Source organism: Streptopelia decaocto (assembly GCF_964273445.1).
Source record: "Streptopelia decaocto genome assembly, chromosome: 21".
In the NCBI taxonomy this organism is placed as follows: domain Eukaryota; kingdom Metazoa; phylum Chordata; class Aves; order Columbiformes; family Columbidae; genus Streptopelia; species Streptopelia decaocto.
The window spans coordinates 176,717-194,076 of record NC_138676.1 but is presented as its reverse complement, the minus strand read 5'-3'; the positions used below and the strand labels follow the sequence as shown (position 1 = coordinate 194,076).

Here is a 17,360-nt window from a genome sequence, read left to right as displayed (position 1 = left end):
CGGGAAGGGGCCGGGCCCCGGGGCAGGGGTGGGGCTCGGAGCGGGGGCGGGGTTCGAGGAAGGGGCGGGGCCCGGGACAGCGCGGGTCCTGCTCGGTGCGAGACGCTTCTCGGCCACCAGGCGGCGCTCACGAGAAACATATGGGCCGCACGTGGTTCAGTTGCCGTGGGTCTGCGTACGCATGCGTGCGCGACGTCACCGCGCGCGTCCTTCCCTTTCCCCGCCCCGGCTCTCACGGCCAATGGGCTCGCAGCTCCCGCCGTGCCCGCTTCCGGATGCCCCTGACGTGGCCCAATGGGGACGCGCGGGCCGCCGGGATTGGCGGGCGGGGACCCGGCGCTGGCGGGCGCGCCAATGAGCTGGCGCCGCGTCCGGGCCGGGGGTTGAGCGAGGCGCCGGGGCCGCCGCAGCAGCCGGAGCCGGCGGGCCGGGCCGGGCCGGGCCGAGCGGGAGGAGCATGGCGGCGGCGCGGGGGCCCTGCTGGGCGCTCGCCTGGCTGCTGCTCTGCTGCCGTCTGCCCGCCGCGGGTACGTGCGGCGCGGGGCTGCGGGACGTTCACCGGGGCGCTCCCGGGGCGGCGCTCGGGGCGGGCGCGGGGCGCTGAGCGGCCGTGCAGCCCCCGGTGCTCCGGCGCCTCCCGCCGCCGGCCCCTCCGCTCGGTACCGGGAGCGGTTCGGTCTGCCGGTGCTCACGGGAGCCTGTTTATTCCCCCGGCGCAGGGTCCGTGGCCGTGATGTCGGTGGACGTGGGCAGCGAGTCCATGAAGATCGCCATCGTCAAGCCCGGCGTGCCCATGGAGATCGTGCTCAACAAGTGAGGGCCGGGCCGGGTCCTGCCCGCCCCCGGGGCTCGGGCACCTGCTGCAGCTGGTTTAATCCTCTCTTTCTGCACAGGGAGTCCCGAAGGAAAACACCTGTGGCTGTTTCTTTGAAGGAGAACGAACGTCTCTTTGGCGACAGCGCCCTCGGGATGGTGAGCGCTCGCTGTGCCGGCGGCGGTTCCGAGCGCGTGTTCCGCCGCCGCGCTGTTGCCTGAGCCGCCGGCTTTTTCCTCCCGCAGTCCATACGGACGCCCAAGGTGGCGTTCAGGTACTTCCAGGACCTGCTGGGGAAGCGGATCGATAACCCCCACGTGGCGCTGTACCGGTCCCGGTTCCCGGAGCACGAGCTGCTGAAGGACGAGAGGAGGCAGACGGTCATTTTCAAGCTCTCCCAGTAAGCGGCTCCTTCTGGGCCCCTCGCGGGTGGGACTTTGCCCTGTGGGCCTCCAGAGGCGCCCCTGTTGTTGCTGTAACTGCCTTTCCTGTCCGTTTCTCGCAGAACCATGCAGTATTCTCCCGAGGAGATGCTGGGGATGGTCCTGAACTACTCGCGCGGTCTGGCTGAGGAGTTTGCAGGTTGGGAGGACTTAGCTGTTTCTTACAGCGTCTGGGTGGGCGTGTTTGCGTGTTACAGGGTTTGAGTGGAGAGCGAAGGTGTCTGAAAACCTCCACATTTTTAGGAGCAGGGTGTTGAGTCCCTTCAGCTGTAAGCAGGACTTGACAGCAGTCACATTGTTGTTTGTTTCCAATGTGATGCAAGTTTGGGGTCTTCATCCTGTTTTTGGGGACAGGCAGCCCAGATCCCACCCAGCCTTGCAGCAAAGGAGCCTGCCTGGCAATCTCTGTGCTGTGTTGCTAGTGGAATAGCACAATGACAAAAACTGGCTGTATTTCATTGACAGATTTGACTCTCGTCCTGACTAGGAGGCTACGTGCTGTTTGCTTGGCAAAACCCAAGTCAGTCCCAAGAGCTTTTACTCTGGAGAGGGAACTTAATCCAGTAATAAGGCTCCACAAAGATAACGGTCCCGGAGCATTTGAATGTATCCTAACGTGCGAAATAGTGATCAGTGGGCACGTGGCTTTGTGAGAATCTGCAGAGTGAGCCTGGTTTCAGCAGGACACAGATAGATTCATCCCTAACGATCCCAGCTGCTCTTGCTGCTGCAGGATTGCGTTCTGTACGAGTGTTCACTCGGGCTCTCTGCCTTTGCTGTGGCTGTGACAAGTCCTGACGGGAACACGTGTCCCCTGCGCCTCTTGCAGAGCAGCCCATCAAGGACGCGGTGATCACGGTCCCTGCGTTCTTCAACCAGGCGGAGCGCCGGGCGGTGCTGCACGCCGCGCGCATGGCCGACCTGAAGGTGCTGCAGCTCATCAACGACAACACGGCCGTGGCGCTCAACTACGGCGTGTTCCGCAGGAAGGACATCAACGCCACCGCGCAGGTGAGCGCTGCGGGGCCCGTAGAGCTGCCTGTCTCTTACTTCCGAGCCCATCAACCGGGGAAAACAATAGCAAATTTTTGAAGAAGACTGAAATGCTTTGTTTTCTGACCTATGAGATGACTATGAGTTTTCTTGTCACGTGTGACCCTGAGCATTTAACGTGCTTAATGAAAGTACAAGCCCTGTCTTTACAGTTTAAAGCTAGCCTAGGGAGCGGAGTCTTGGCCTGTATCAATCTTGGGAAGCCGTGCATTCTTTCTTTATTCTTGTGGGATGTCCGGGTGTTTCTGCTTCACCGTCCCAGCTTCTCCTTTCAGAACATCATGTTTTACGACATGGGAGCAGGCAGCACCGTCTGCACTATTGTTACGTATCAGACCGTGAAGACGAAGGACTCGGGAATCCAACCTCAGCTGCAGATCCAGGGCGTCGGGTAAGATTTCAGCGTGAGCTGCGCAAACCCACGGGTCTCAGGGAAGAAACGATTCGGTCACAGGCCCTTCTAAACGCGGAATTTTGCAGCAAGGCTTCAGCACAGTAATTTGGTTGGCAGAAGGGGAAATGTCCTTTACCATAAATATAAGGACGGTTCCTGCTGAAAGACTATTGTGATGAACCTTTCTTTTCCTTGTTTCACTCTAACGCGTTATTTTTGGAACAACTGTTGTTCTTTCACAGTCAATCACAGCTAATAGTACCACAGCTAATTTTGACTGCTTGCTGTTCTGCATATTTGTGAAATAACACACAGAGTTTGCTGCATTTCAGCTGGGTTGAAGTCATCCCCTCTCTGTTCGTTCTTTCGCTCAGGTTTGACCGTACCCTGGGAGGTCTGGAGATGGAGCTGCGTCTCCGGGACTACTTGGCAAAACTCTTTAAGGACCAGCACCCCTCCAAGGACGTCCGGAAGAACGCACGGGCCATGGCCAAGCTGCTGAAGGAGGCCAACCGCCTGAAAACCGTCCTGAGCGCCAACGCCGACCACATGGCGCAGGTCTGACCTTCCCGCTCCGGGTTTCTGCGTTTTCTGTTCCATCCTCTCATCGCCACAGCCGTGGCAGCATTTGGATGAGCACACTCAGGTCCTAGGGGTGTTAAGAAAGGTAGAAATTTGCACTTTTTGGTTGCAAAATGCTCTGCTGATCATTTCATTCTGGCTTTTTTTGCCTTGCGGGCAGATCGAGGGGCTAATGGATGACATCGACTTCAAGGCCAAGGTCTCCAGGCAGGAGTTTGAGGATCTGTGCTCCGATTTGTTCCAGCGCGTCCCGGGACCCGTGCAGCAGGCTCTGAGCAGCGCGGAGATGAGCATGGTAGGCTGCAGAAAGTGCGTGAAGGTGGTGGGACAGACCCGAGTCCCGGCTCGTGCCGGCCTGCCTGAGGTCTGTGGGACGCTGACCCGCACTGAGACGCAGGGAAGCCCCGAACGCAGCTGTCCAAAAGCGCTTTCTCAAACCCCGGTGCCTGTTTCCAATCCCCAGGACGCAGTTGACCAGGTGATCCTAGTTGGTGGTGCCACTCGTGTCCCCAAAGTGCAGGAGGTTTTGCTGAAGGCTGTGGGCAAGTGAGTACGTGAGGCCCCTTCTCACCTGCCTCCTGTTAACAAGCTGCTGTTTGTGGCAGCGGCTGCGAAGCTGACGCCTGTTGCTTTTCGCTGCGTAGAGAAGAGTTGGGCAAGAACATCAACGCGGACGAGGCGGCCGCCATGGGCGCCGTGTACCAGGCGGCCGCGCTGAGCAAAGCCTTCAAGGTGAAGCCTTTCGTCGTGCGGGACGCCGCCGTGTTTCCCATCCAGGTAACCCCGGGCTCGCCTGTCTGTCGCGCAGGTGTGGGGCTGTGCCGGGAGAGACGTTCCGGGGGTCCTGGTGGATTCCTCTGAGTGAGGAAGTCAAGCGAGTCTTTCTGCTGCTCTGATAAAGTTACATAAATGTCTGTTGATAAGTACTCGCCTGTCTCCCCATGCTGGCATGAGGCAGCGCAGCCAAACGCTGCAGAAACCTCTGACATAAGGTGCTGCAGAAGAAGGCTGCAGGTCCCAAGTGGTGTTTTTGCTTTGTGGCACAGGTGGAGTTTACCCGTGAAGTAGAGGAGGACGACAAATCCAAGAGCTTAAAGCACAACAAGAGGATTTTGTTCCAGCGCATGGCGCCCTACCCGCAGCGCAAAGTTATCACCTTCAACCGCTACACCGACGACTTCGAGTTCTATGTCAACTATGGAGATCTGTCCTTCCTGAGCCAGGACGACCTGCGGTGAGGGGGTGGAGCATCTGAGCCGGTTCCCTGCCTCGTGCAGCTGTCTCTGGCTGCAAATGTGACCGTGACAAGCAGTTACCTGCTCTGCAGCATCGTGATTACATTTTCTCTCTGCTTTTGTGCCATCAGGATTTTTGGTTCTCTCAATCTCACTACGGTGAGGCTGAAGGGAGTTGGGGAGAGTTTCAAGAAGCACTTGGATTATGAATCCAAAGGGATCAAAGCTCACTTCAACATGGACGAGAGTGGAGTGCTGAGTCTCGACCGGGTACGCGCCCCGCGGAGTTTGTCTGCCCGGTTTCTCCAGTTCCGTCCCTCTCTCTGGTGCCGGTGGGCCCTGCTTAAAGCTAATTCTGTGCTCTCCTCTCCCAGGTGGAGTCTGTGTTTGAGACCGTGGTGGAAGACAAGCTGGAGGAGGAGTCCACGCTGACAAGTAGGTGTTGGTATTCACCCTGGCTGTTGGGATTTCCCTGCTGGAGTCACTGAGGGTATCACTGCTGTGAGCAGGTTTGAGAGTTAAACAATTAGCCATTACCTGATTGCTCAAAAATACCTAAAAACCCTTTGCAAGTGGCTTCTGGGTGCTGCCAGTAGCTCTGAATTGTCGCACACTCCTAAGGTGACTGTGGCACCCGTGGCCTCTGTGCTTTGCACTGCGCATTTGGAGTGCAGACCTCCCTACGGAGAGGAGCTGGAAATCTGTGTTTGGAGACGCAGGGGTGGCTCATGGAGCCACAGGTTGAAGCTTTTTAGCCAAAGTCGCACGTTTCAGGGCACATTCTGGCAGAGGTACAGGCCCCCTTGTCCGTGTGTGCAAAAACGCAAAGCGGGGTCAGGGAAGGATGAGTTTGGAGCGTGTGTGGCTGATCTGCACCTGCAGGGGAGCTCTGTGGTGAGCGTCGTGCTTGTGGGGGCAAGAGCTGAGAGCTGAGGTGACTTTATTCCTCCTTCGGATACACAATATTCTGGATTTTTTTGTTTCCCTTCCGCAGAGCTTGGAAACACCATCTCGAGCCTGTTTGGGGGTGGCGGCCCCACGCCGGAGGCTGGAGAGAACCTGACGGACGCGGTTCAGGTGAGGCGGGGCTGCTCGGCGGCGATTCGCGTGAGCAGGGCTGGGGGTGCCCAGCAGCGCCTCGGTGTTTCAGATATCGTCAGAGCTGGTTTTTGCTGAGCGTTAGCGTTATCTCTTCTATGAAACACGTGCACGGAGTTTCTATATGAAAACCCTGTTTTGGTTTCCCCTTGACTCACCTGTGACGGCCAGGAGGAAGAGGAGAGCCTAGCAGAACCGGGGAAAGACGAGCAAGGGGAGAAACAAGACCAGAAAAGCGAAGCAGAAGATGCCGGTGAGGAGCAGGGAGAAGAGAAGCAGCCGTCTCCGGGTCAGGCAGAAACCGCCGCTCCGCAAGCGGAGTCGCAGAAGAAGGAAGAAGGCGAGAAATTGGAGTCTCAGGTGAGCGTCAGATGGAAGCAATGGGACTGTGATTTTGGTGTCCGAGAAGTGGAATTTCCGCAGTGGAATTCTTCTTTCCCTGTCGGCACCCTGCTTTCGGAAAAAGCTGCAAAATCTGCAGTCTGTTCCCTTGCCTGGGAATGTGCTTTATCTGTTATAGGATCCCAAAGAAAACAGAGAAACTGTGAAAGAGGAAGAACCGTCCAAAAGTTCTGGTGACAGCACAGTGACCAAAACAGAAGAGGAGAAGAAGATCAAAGCACCCAAGAAGCAGAAGTTTGTCCATGAGATCACCATGGAGCTGGATGTAAATGACGTGCCTGACTTGCTGGAGGACGACCTGAAAAGCTCGGTGAAAAAGTATGTGTGAAACGGCTCTGCTGGGTGAAAGTTCTAGAAAACAGAAGTGAATTTCTCTGAATGGTGACAGCTCAGCAGCACTGCTGTCCCGAGAAGCTGGTGTATGTGACGTGTTGCTCATCTAGCAGCGTTTTTTAACTTTAGTTTCTGTTCTCTGTGCATATTTAGGCTCCAAGACTTGACAATAAGAGATCTAGAGAAACAGGAAAGAGAAAAATCGGCCAACAGCTTGGAGTCGTTCATCTTTGAGACCCAGGTGAGGGCGGGCTGTGAAGCAGTGGGAGTTCCCGGGGGTACGGGTGTCCTGTGCAGCGTGGCGGAGCCGGGGCGCCGGTCCGGAGAGCCCAGCGTTTGTCTTTCGGTCAGGGCTCAGGTTTGGGAGGGCTGGGCGGGAATCCGGCGGGTGCAGCCATTGCCCCAGGAGTTCGCAAGTGGGTGACCTGGTGGTTTTATGCTCCGTGCTCAGCGGCATCTGACGGGAGCGCCTGCTTTGTTCTGTTCAGGACAAGCTTTACCAGGAGGAGTATCAGTTTGTCTCAACGGAGGAGCAGAGAGATGAAATTTCCAGAAAACTTAGCGAGGCTTCCAGCTGGATGGAGGAAGAGGGCTATGCAGCTGCAACTAAGGTATTGCTGCCTGTAGAGACTGCAGCCTGCTATAACTGACCGGGAACTGACACCCAGGCTGGCAGGGCATCACTCCTTCTTGATCCTTTGTGAGCGGGTTCTCGGAAGTTTCTCGCTTCCTCGGTGTGGTATGCGCAGAACAAAATAGGAAGTTCTTCCGGCCATGGGCGCGACTTCAACAGCTTCAGCAATAACTTGTCGATTCCACGTAAAACTTCATCACGTGGCTCTTTTTGCTGTATTGAAATAGTGTATTTGGTAGAGACAGTGACAAAAGCTGCAGCTGTAACTTGTGAGGTTTGCAGTGTTAGACAGTGGGCAGGCTAATTGTCTCCATTGCCGTCTCACCCGTTTGCAGGAGCTGAAGGACAAGCTTTTGGAGCTGAAGAAGCTTTGTAGGAACCTCTTCTTCCGTGTGGAGGAGCGGAGGAAGTGGCCGGAGCGCCTGGCTGCCCTGGAGGGTCTGCTCAACCACTCCACCATCTTCCTCAAGTAAGAGCAAGCCGGGGAGGGGCTTGTGCGGCTGATAATGTGAGCAATGGCAGCAGAACCTGAGCAGGTGGAGCCTCTGAAACACACTAGTGCTTCTGGAGAGAAGACAGTGAAACCCCTGCTCGCGAGCGCTTGGTTCTGCAGAACCCGCTGACGGAAGCGTGCGAGCTCTGCTCGGACCTGGGGCACAGGAGGCGTCCAGCGCCGTACACACCATTTGCCAGCAGATTTTTCCCTCTTGGTCCCACAGCCTCAGCTTTGTTGATATTCCCTGTTTTTCTCACCTCACGGTAGCTGTGTGTGCTGGCTCTGTGTTCCATCCTTAGCATCCAGAGGTGGATTTAGGACACTTGTTTGCTGCACGTGCAGGAGACATAAATGTAAAATGTACTAATGGGTTGGTGTGTACCGCGCCTGGTTACTACTGGAGCTGTAAACGCCAAGTTGCCAAGGTACAGCCTCTTTGGTTTAACAGAAATAAACTTTCTGCTTATCTTTAAGGGGAGCCCGAATGATTCCAGAGTCTGATCAGATATTCACAGAAGTGGAACTGAGTACGTTGGAAAAAGCCATCAATGAAACAATGGTAATAAATGATCGAATTAATCTGGGGAAGGGTGAAGGTTGAAGTTTGGGTTGTGTGAAGCAACAGGTCCTGTACGTTCCCTCAAAGTCACAGAACAGAGTGTGCGTGTCTAGTTTCCATGCCACCAGCAAGCCAGTCCATTGGGATTTGAGGGTTCTGTGTCATCATTTTACCCCGTGTTTGGGTGACTAAGAAAGTGGTGGAAATGTAGCAGAGCGCAGCCTTATCCTGAGTTAGAAGGCCCAGAGTGGTGACTTTGAAATACTGTGATGTACAGTGATTCCTGGAAGCAAAAAGCATCCAAAAAACACCTTTTCCTTCCCATCCCACAGATTTGGAAAAACGAGACACTGGCTGAACAGAACAAGCTCCCTCCTGCTGAGAAACCCGTCCTGCTCTCCAAAGACATCGAGCTCAAGATTGCTGCCCTGGACAGGGAAGTGCAGTATCTCCTGAACAAGGCCAAGTTCGCCAAACCCAAGCCCAAAAAGGAGAAGAACACCACGAAAACCGATTCGGGCAAGAACGGTACAGCAGCCTCTGAGACCGAGACCACTATCCCTCCCACGGAGGGGAAACCAGAAGGTGAGGGGCGGTGGGAAGCGTGTACGTGACTCCAGGTGTGTAATTACTGCGCATTGGACACGAGTCGCTCTGCCTGGAGTAAAATGGAGCTGAATAAGTGAAGACAATAGTTAACTGTAGGATCCGTGGTCCTTCTCGTGGTTTTCAAAGCCAGCGGGGAAATCGAGGCCTGGCGGTGTCCTTTGCACCCAGCCGTTCGTTCGTTTGTTTGTTTCCTGTGAAGGAACAACAGATATTTACAGCTTCCCAGGGCGGTTGGTCCCTGTCTAGTTGGCTGCTTTAGCGGGAGCCACCAGTTGTGTTCGGGGTGTCCGGAGCAAGTGCTCGAGGTCATGTCTTACAGCAAGGAACCGAATGAGCTGTTGATGAGAAAAGTTTATGGCTTAGATGGACCCCAGAAAAAAAAAACAACTCTCTTGGGACACTCAGACTTGCAGTTTTCTGACTTTTTTTTAAGATCTCAGGTGCTGAGGCCCCCTGTCCGTTGGAATCCTCACCGCTCTCACCTCCTCTCCCGCGCGTTGTCCCTTGACCTCTGTGCTGTTTCTGCTTTGAACACAGACAACCCCGAGGATGTGGGTCCGGCCGCGGAACCTCCTGCAGCTGAGCACACAGCGACAGACGCTGCGCCGGGGCCGGACTCTGGTGGGTACAGGTTTGGCTGACGCTCTGGAGCCCGTGGCTGCCACGGTGGCTACAAGCACGAGCTGCCTGGCTGTTTAATCTGCCCATCCTATTGCGAGAACAGCGATTTTCAACTGGCTGTAGTGTCTCCAGCTCTCTGGAGCTGAGGATCAGCCTGCAGAGCGTTCCCTGACTTCTGTACCACAGGCTGGGAGCTTGGTGGAATATTTAATGTGGAATATTTACTTTCAGTGCTGCTTTGTGTGGTGTAAAAACCGTCACAGCGTGTAACTGAGTTTCCTTTGTTACACAGGGTCCAAAAAAGAGAAGACAGAAGCTGGAGGAGAAAGCAGGAAAAACGATGAGTTATAACAGCCCTGAAATCCCACTGCTGTCAACATCTATTTATTTCATGGTTACTTTCTTGTTTTTATAATGAACCTGGTTAGTCATGATGTAAATGGAACGCAACAAACAGCCCAGCAACAAAACGGGATAGAGATGTAAATTTTATTTTTTCTTTCTGGGGAATTTGCCGCTACTAACTTAGTGAATTGGGTTTTTTGTTTTTTGTTTTCTTACGTGTTTAAAGGTGGCAGAGTGCCCACCGACAAGTGTCTCAGTTTCAGTATGGAAGTCACCACAGTGACTTTTCTGTGGAGAGGAAGCTGTAAAGAAACATCTTAAGCTTTAGGAAGTAATTCTGAACACAAGCGCCGGGGTGAAGAGGAGCGGGATTAACGCGGGAGCGTGAGCCTGGGCCGCGGTTGTTGTCTGTTCGTTGTCTGTGCCCACGAGGGTCTCGCGTGAGAAGCGTGGTGTCATCCGATGGGAATTGTTCCCGTTTGGGTTCGCAGGGTGAACAGAACGGGAGAGGCTTTGTGCTTTGAGATAAAGCATCTGCTGTCTGCAGACTCTGGTTGGGACGGTCTCGATCTGTAGCAAGGTCTGAAAACCTTGAACTGGGGCATGAGAGGAAGATTTTGTTCATAGTTTGCTATAAAAGGAAGAGCTCAGAAGCGGCAACACTGGATGTGGAGGAGGACAGGAGAAGGTGTTGGCGCATCCCGCGGTCAGGGCGGGCGCGGTGACGGACACCGGCGCGGCGAAGGGTTCGGTGACAACGGCCCCGGTCATTGTCACCCCACTCATCCCCGTGTGGTGTGCTCGGGCTGGCTTTGGGGAACCTCCGTGTCCGCGGCCCCTGCGGCCGGGGGCGGACCCCGGTGATCGTGCATCTGCTGTCGTGCTGCCTTTTGGCCTTTTCGACCGAAAATAAAAACCGCACTCCCCGGCGCGCCCTGGAAAGCGGCTCCGTTTGTTGCGGCGGGGGCGGGGCCGCGGGTGGGGGGCGGGCCGAGGGGGCGGGACCGCGGCCAATGGGAGCGGCGGGGCGGGCGGATCGGCGGCCAATGGGAGCGGCGGGGCGGGGCTGCGGGCGGAGTTGGCGTTGCGCGCCGGTGTCCCCGCGCGTCCTGTCCGCGCCCTCGCCCCCGCTGTCGCCGCCGGGCTCGCGGGACCGCGCCGCCCGTCCCGGCCCCTCCCGTCCTGTCCCGGCCCGACCCCGGAGCGGCGCGGCGGGATGGCGGGCGGCGGGTACGGCCGGTACCGGGCCGTGATCTTCGGCGCCATGTTCGTGGGCTACACACTCTACTACTTCAACCGCAAGACCTTCTCGTTCGTCATGCCCGCCGTCATGGCCGAGGTGCCGCTGGGGAAGGACGACCTGGGTGAGTGCCGGCCCCCGTCCCCGGGGCCCCCCCCGCCGTTACCGGGCGGCACTGAGCGCGTCCCGGCCCCGCAGGTCTCATCACCAGCAGCCAGGCCGCCGCCTACGCCGTCAGCAAGTTCATCAGCGGCGTCGTGTCGGACCGGGCGAGCGCCCGCGGGCTGTTCGCGGCGGGGCTGCTCATGGTGGGGCTGGTCAACGTGCTGTTCGCCCGCAGCGCCGGCGTCGCCGCCTTCGCCGGGCTCTGGTTCCTCAACGGGCTGGCGCAGGGGCTGGGCTGGCCGCCCTGCGCCAAGATCCTGCGCAAGGTGAGTGAGCGCCGGGGACCCACATCCAATCTGAACCTTCTCTGGCGCAGCGTGAGGCCGTTTCCTCTTGTCCTGTCGCTTGTTACTTGGGAGAAGAGACCGACACCCTCCATGCTCCGCCCTCCTTTCGGGCAGCTGTTCCTTCGGGCCGCCCGGTAGCGGTCTGTGCAGACCCTGGGGCAGCAACGGTCGGAACCCAGAGGAACCGCACCTGTTCTGCCTCCTGCCGGCCCAGCGCTCACAACACGTGCTCGCTTCTCTCTGTGGAGCCAGTTTCCATGTGCGAGGTCCTGCTTGTTGTAGCAAAGGTTCAGAAAGTTTGCGGGCCCTGGCGCTCGTGTGCCTTGGGTCTGATCAGTAACACCTGGTAGGAGGCACGTCCTTTATTGCAATGCAGCATTTAAGTGTGCAGAGATCTGCTCGTCTCTTTGCCATTGTGCTGGTTTGCTGCCGGGCAAGCAGTGATGAGCAGAATTCGGTCTGCACACACAGGGAGGTCAGGAATTGTGAATTGCAGGCTGTTCAGGTAGAAAAACAGGGTAACATATGGAGGAACAGCGTGAGTGGAGCCTCTGGGCTGCATGCATTTGGGTTTTGTGACAGTGTAAATGGAACAGATTGATTTCTGCCCCAGGGCAGAAGGAAGGGAGGTCGGCTGTGTGCAAACCTCTCTCGAAAGAGGTAAAATCCAAGGATGACGGGTGATAAGCAGCTGCATTCCTGTCTGTGAGGCAGCTGGGCTCATCCAGCTGGTGGAAAAGGGCTGTGGGGGGTGCTTGCGTGCACAGAAAGGAAGGTCCCAAATAATGGACACAACACGCGCAGCGTTTTCTAGAGACGGTTGCAAATGTAGCGCTCGGACGCGTTCCAAGCAGCGCTGGGTGCACGTCGTGCCTGATACTTAATGCAGCGTTGAGCCCCGGGTGACCCCGCGCCCGCGGCGGTCGTGCCAGCGCAGCGGCAGCAGGACGCCGGCCCTGCCAGCGGCTGCGCGGAGCCGCGAGATCTTAGATTTGCCTCTCCTGGCCCATGTCTTGGGTTCGCTGTCTGTAAATGGAAATAACTCGGAGCTGGCTGGCGCCGCGAGCACCTGTCGAGCTCAGCGTCTGACAACGTGCGGTTCGGAGTGCCCGCGTGGCTGAGGCGGCGAGGAGCAGGCGCTGCCCTTACCTGCTGTCATTGATCTGGCTCTAATCGCCCCAAACCTGCAGCGTGGCCCTCAGTTGAGGACTTTTAGGTGCAGCGTCGCTCTTGTTCTAATCCTTCCCACTGTTTTTCTTGTTGCTGCGCAGTGGTTTGAGCCTTCCCAGTTCGGGACATGGTGGGCGATCCTGTCTGCGAGCATGAACCTGGCCGGGGGCCTGGGCCCCATCGTGGCGGCGCTCGTGTCGCTGCACTACGACTGGCGCACGACTCTGTCCTTCTCCGGCTTCCTCTGCGTTGTCGTCTCCTTCGTCTGCCTCGTCCTGATTAAGAACGAGCCGTCGGATGTCGGGCTGCCCAACATCGAGCCCGGAGCCAAGAAAGGGAAAAAAGGTGAGCGTGAGGCCTCGCTGCGGCGCCTTCTCTCCGCGTTCCGGCACAGACGAGTGGCTCCCGGTGCGCCCGGGGCCTCCGTTCCTGAGCCCTCTGCTCTGCGTAAGGGGCTGTTTTCAGCAGCTTTATTCCGTCGAGCTGCTACGTCGAAGTTACAAGTTGTACAAACCAAGCTGCTTCATCTCCCTTTCTCTGCAATCTCTCCCTGCTGACAGTGCCCTGTTTTTTGGGGGCTTTTTTTGGCTCAGAGTGTGAGACGAGTGTCTGTGGGGGCACTGGATGAGAAGAAAGGCAGGAGCAGGGAATGGTTCCCGAGCGCTGCCCTCCCTCTCCTCCACGCTGGCAGGGGACGGGCAGTTGTCCCCTCGCCCCTGCCTTGCTGTGGACTCTGCTCGGTGTTTTCCATCCGAGCCTCGCATAGTAAATGTTTGCTCAGGCTGCGGAGCGTGCCGCTTCTCTGAAAGTGGAGCAGGAATTGCAACACCGGTTTGCTGCAGCGCTTTAAAGGCCGGAGGAAACTCAGCCCATCTTCTGCAGCGTCCCCCGGTGCCTGCGCTGCGGGACTCGACCTCTTTGTGCGAGAAAACGACGTCGCTTCCCCGGAGCGTCCGGTTGCGTGCGCCCCGGAGGAGCGATGCAAGAGTCAAAGTGGCACCTGGTGGGGGTCTGCGTAGCGGCTTTCACAGGCACAGCTTAAAAACATCAATCTGGAGCAGATAATTTTCCTGACAACCTTTGTGAAGGGTTGTTTGGCAACTGCAATACAGAAAATGACTGAGAGTGGTGTTCGGATTATTCTTTTGAAATCTTTAACAAATGTGGAGTAAATTGACGGAAAGGGTTCTGAAATCTCAGCACACGTAGGACAAGGGGGAGGTGCAGCCGTTCTCTGCCGGTGGCCGTGACTCCCCCCGCGCCTGGGGCCGCTCGCCGCGCTGCGGCGTTGCGGGGCCTGAGCGGCAGTAACGCTTCTCGTCTTCCTCGCAGGTTCCTCCAGCGACAACAGCACTTTGACGGAGCTGCTGCTCTCGCCGTACCTCTGGGTGCTCTCCACGGGCTACCTGGTCGTTTTCGGGGTGAAGACGTGCTGCACCGACTGGGGACAGCTCTTCCTCATCCAGGAGAGGGGACAGTCCGTGCTCGTGGGTGAGAGCCAGGGCTTTTTGAAGGTTTGCGGCTGGACTGCGCGCTGGGTGACCGCCGTGACCAGCCCTGACGCCCTGTCCTTTGCTTCACCTGCGTTCCAGGCAGTTCCTACATGAGCGCCCTGGAGATCGGGGGGCTGGTGGGGAGCGTCGCCGCCGGGTTCCTGTCTGACAGAGCAGTGGCAAGAGTGAGTAACCCTGGCCCTCCGACGCGCTGGGCAGCTCACGGAGCATCGGCCGGTTCAGCAGCTCTGCAGCTTGTTTTGGCTTCTTTGCGAGCGCTTCAAGGGCGGGGAGCAGCCTCTTCACACTAAAAAGGGCCGTTCTCAGTGCCACGTCCCTTTCCTCCGTCTTCTGCGGCTGCTCAGTGCCCTGGAAGGTTTTGGGAAATATTAGGGACTGCGCTACACCCATCGGGTTTCAGATGGTTGATCTGTTGATGTTACTGTGCTCTCCAGATTTTCGTGTTGAAAGAGATCTGGTGGTTGGTTGTTGTCTTCTGACCCAAAAAACCCAAACAACCCACATTAAAATGCAGCGTTGGGATCTGAAGCCGAATTCAGGGTGGAAATGGGGTGCAGTCAATAACAGAGAAATAGTGTTTGTCACCAAGAGCTGCTTGGTCAGCACAGCCTGACCGCGGGCAGCCCTAGAACCAGATCTTGCAAAAAGGCTCTTGGTGTGCCACCCGTGTTCCGGACGGGCTGTGGGCACCGTTAGGTACCACGAGTATGAGGTGGACGGGACCCTTGGTTTGTGACCCGCGGTTTCCCTCCCGCGCCACAGGCCGGACTGTCGAGCTACGGGAACCCTCGGCACGCGCTGCTGCTCTCCATGATGGCCGGGATGTGCGCGTCCATGTTCCTCTTCAGGGTCACGGTCACGGGCGACTCTCCCCAGGTAACCGGGGCGCGGGGACAGCCCGGTAACGGGGGTTTCTTCCCAAGAGCTCTAAGTTCGCGTTCCCTTCGTGCTGCGGAGCAGCAGGCTGGCGCGCTCAGGTTTGGCTACTGCCGTCACAGCTGCTGCGTAAATGAAACTTCTGTTCTCCTTTCTCCTTTTCTCTCCTTCAGGACAATCACTTCTGGACTGCAGCCTTGCAGCCTCTGGCTGATCTCACAGGCCTAAAAGAACATGAGGTTTCTGCCTTGCGTTTTTTCTCCCTCTGCCTGTCTCTGCTTTCGCTGCTCTGCCTTTTCCCTGTCGCGGGAGGTTGGTTAGTGCTGCAGAGCTTAGAACCAGGGCATTGAGGTGATTACTGTAAGTTCTGTCAAATCTTTTCTTATAATCATGAGATTACACTAACTGACTTTAGGAGGTCTGAATATAAAACTTGTGAGTTTATGTATGGAGAGTTCTGAGGACGTTTGTTCATCCGGTAAAGCGTGCCGGTTTAAAGGGGTCTCGCGAGCGAGGGCAGGAGGGACGATTCTGCTCCTGCAGACGCCTTCCTGCTTCCTTCTTGGCAAGTGTTTTCCCAACGCTTTGTTTCTGAGTCCCGTCTGGAAAATATGATGGTGCTTAGTTCCTCCTGGGCATCCCAAAGCGGTGTTTGTAGTTCAGAAAGCGTTCTGCAATCTGGAGGTGGTCGAGTTACTTCTCCTTTGCTGTCCTTCCACAAGCCACTGATAAATTCTGAGCCGGGTACGTTCCCTGGAGCGTATGCGGACACTGAAGTTCACACGACTGGGTGTCTTGGAGCTCGTTTCTGTGTTTGTTCAGTAACACAGAGGTTGTCAGACAGCGGCTCTGATCAGCCGCTCGTGTCTACAACGAGAAAAGCTTTTAGCCGCTGTCTCCAGGGTGGTTTTTAACAGCGTCTCAATTCACAGCTCTCCTGCGATTTCACGGGCTCGTTGCCCGTCTCTCTGTGATATTCTGGTTCTTTCTCACAAAACCGCACGTCGTGTGTACGGTCAGAGCCGCAGAGAGGGGAGAGCGCGGGCTGGCTGGCGCGGCAGCGCGGCGGGGAGCGGCGGCTCTGCCGCGGGCTGCAGCGCTTTGTCTGCAGACAGGGAGCCGGCGTCAGCCCCAAAGTGTCAAAACCCCCCTGCACCCTGCGGAGGAGCCGCGGTTTGCGAGCAGCCGGTGGGCGATAGCGGGAGGGTGCGCGGGTCCCGTCTCTGATCCCCCTTCTCTTGCCAGCTCTGGATCCTGACGCTGGGAGCCGTGTTCGGGTTCTGCTCGTACGGGCCCATCGCGCTCTTCGGGGTCATCGCCAACGAGAGCGCCCCCGCCAACCTCTGCGGCACCTCCCACGCCATCGTGGCCCTCATGGCCAACGGTGAGTGACGCGCTCTCCCCAAAAAACAAACAAAACCCGCGTGTGCGTGCTGAAGCGCGGTTCAGCCCCTGGGTTGCAAAAACAAGTATTGTTTTTTTATTATGCGTGCAAAACCAAGTCTTGGCAGGTGTAACTGAGATGCTCAAGCTGTTTTTTGGTTTGTTTTTCCTCACAGTTGGGGGCTTTCTGGCCGGACTGCCCTTCAGCACCATCGCCAAGCACTACAGCTGGGCCACGGCCTTCTGGGTGGCCGAGGTCACCTGCGCCGGCAGCACCGTGGTTTTCTTCTTCCTGCGCAACATCCGCACCAAGATGGGCCACGTCCCCAAGAAGGCCGACTGAGGAGAGGACGCACCCGCGCGGACGGCGCTCGTTCTTTGTTCAACCGGCCTCGGAGTGAGTTCACCTATTGCCGCAACCTCGATTTCTCATCGCGTGCCCGAGGGCGCGCGGTTCCTGCTGCCGATCACTTTTTTCCCTCGAGATGTGATAATTCAGCTCGTTTACATTCGCGATGATTTAACGTACCTCTTTCTGGCAGCGCTGCCGCTGAAGCGGGCGGGCGGCGCCGCCAGAGCTTCCCCGCTGAAAGTTCTGACGTGACCTCGGGTAACGTCACACTCGCTGTTCGTCTCTGCAATTAACTGCCAGTTAATGATTTGCGAGGGGCAGCAGCTGCCATGTCAGCTGGAAAAATCAGCCGGGAAAGCTGACCTGGCAGCTCCTGCCGGCCCGCTTCTGCAGCTCTTTCCTAAAAATCACGTTTCTAGCCTCAGATTGTATTTTTTCAGTGTGGGGTTCGCGACGACCAGACTCAGGTTTTTAACTGGAATTTTGTCAGATGTTGTTTCTACCCCCAAAGGATTTGCTGCTTTAGAGCCCTGGAAGAGGCGAGTTCAACTCGCGAGGGACCTGCGTGCGGGTCCTCTGCTCAACAGCGTGGTTGCAAGACTAGGTAGCCAGCCTTAATTAAAACAATGGAAATTAATTACGGTTTGTACTGAATTACGTGATCTTTGACTATCTGTGAAATAAAAATGGAGCACTGTAACGAGGGCTCAGGTTGTATTGCAGAAAACACGGCAGAACCACCTGAATGGGCTGAT

The 17,360-nt window shown here is 56.8% G+C and overlaps 2 protein-coding genes across 4 annotated transcripts; both read left to right on the top strand.

Moving 5' to 3' along the window:
• Nucleotides 1-362: 362 nt before the first annotated feature.
• On the top strand, nt 363-10,560 carry HYOU1 (hypoxia up-regulated 1). The gene is made up of 24 exons (XM_082070180.1): nt 363-527; nt 720-813; nt 894-972; nt 1,060-1,214; nt 1,320-1,396; nt 2,087-2,268; nt 2,586-2,701; nt 3,079-3,262; nt 3,447-3,581; nt 3,750-3,832; nt 3,931-4,063; nt 4,333-4,520; nt 4,653-4,791; nt 4,896-4,956; nt 5,516-5,598; nt 5,791-5,979; nt 6,140-6,339; nt 6,508-6,595; nt 6,843-6,965; nt 7,324-7,457; nt 7,959-8,043; nt 8,376-8,628; nt 9,190-9,273; nt 9,566-10,560. The coding sequence occupies exons 1-24, from the start codon at nt 458-460 to the stop codon at nt 9,622-9,624; spliced, it is 2,994 nt and encodes a 997-aa protein (XP_081926306.1). The 5' UTR covers nt 363-457; the 3' UTR covers nt 9,625-10,560.
• A 123-nt stretch (nt 10,561-10,683) lies between these two features.
• Nucleotides 10,684-17,303, top strand: SLC37A4 (solute carrier family 37 member 4). Of its 3 annotated transcripts, XM_082070181.1 has the most exons (9): nt 10,685-10,982; nt 11,057-11,289; nt 12,582-12,825; nt 13,813-13,971; nt 14,073-14,158; nt 14,757-14,870; nt 15,044-15,109; nt 16,116-16,254; nt 16,430-17,303. In XM_082070181.1, exons 1-9 carry the CDS (start codon nt 10,835-10,837, stop codon nt 16,594-16,596), a joined length of 1,356 nt encoding a protein of 451 aa, XP_081926307.1. In that variant the 5' UTR covers nt 10,685-10,834; the 3' UTR covers nt 16,597-17,303. The 3 variants fall into 3 exon arrangements, with proteins under 3 accessions (XP_081926309.1, XP_081926307.1, XP_081926308.1); XM_082070183.1 differs by lacking the exon at nt 16,430-17,303 and having other exon boundaries at nt 10,684-10,982; nt 15,044-15,221; nt 16,116-16,235; XM_082070182.1 differs by lacking the exon at nt 15,044-15,109.
• The last annotated feature ends 57 nt before the right edge of the window (nt 17,304-17,360 follow it).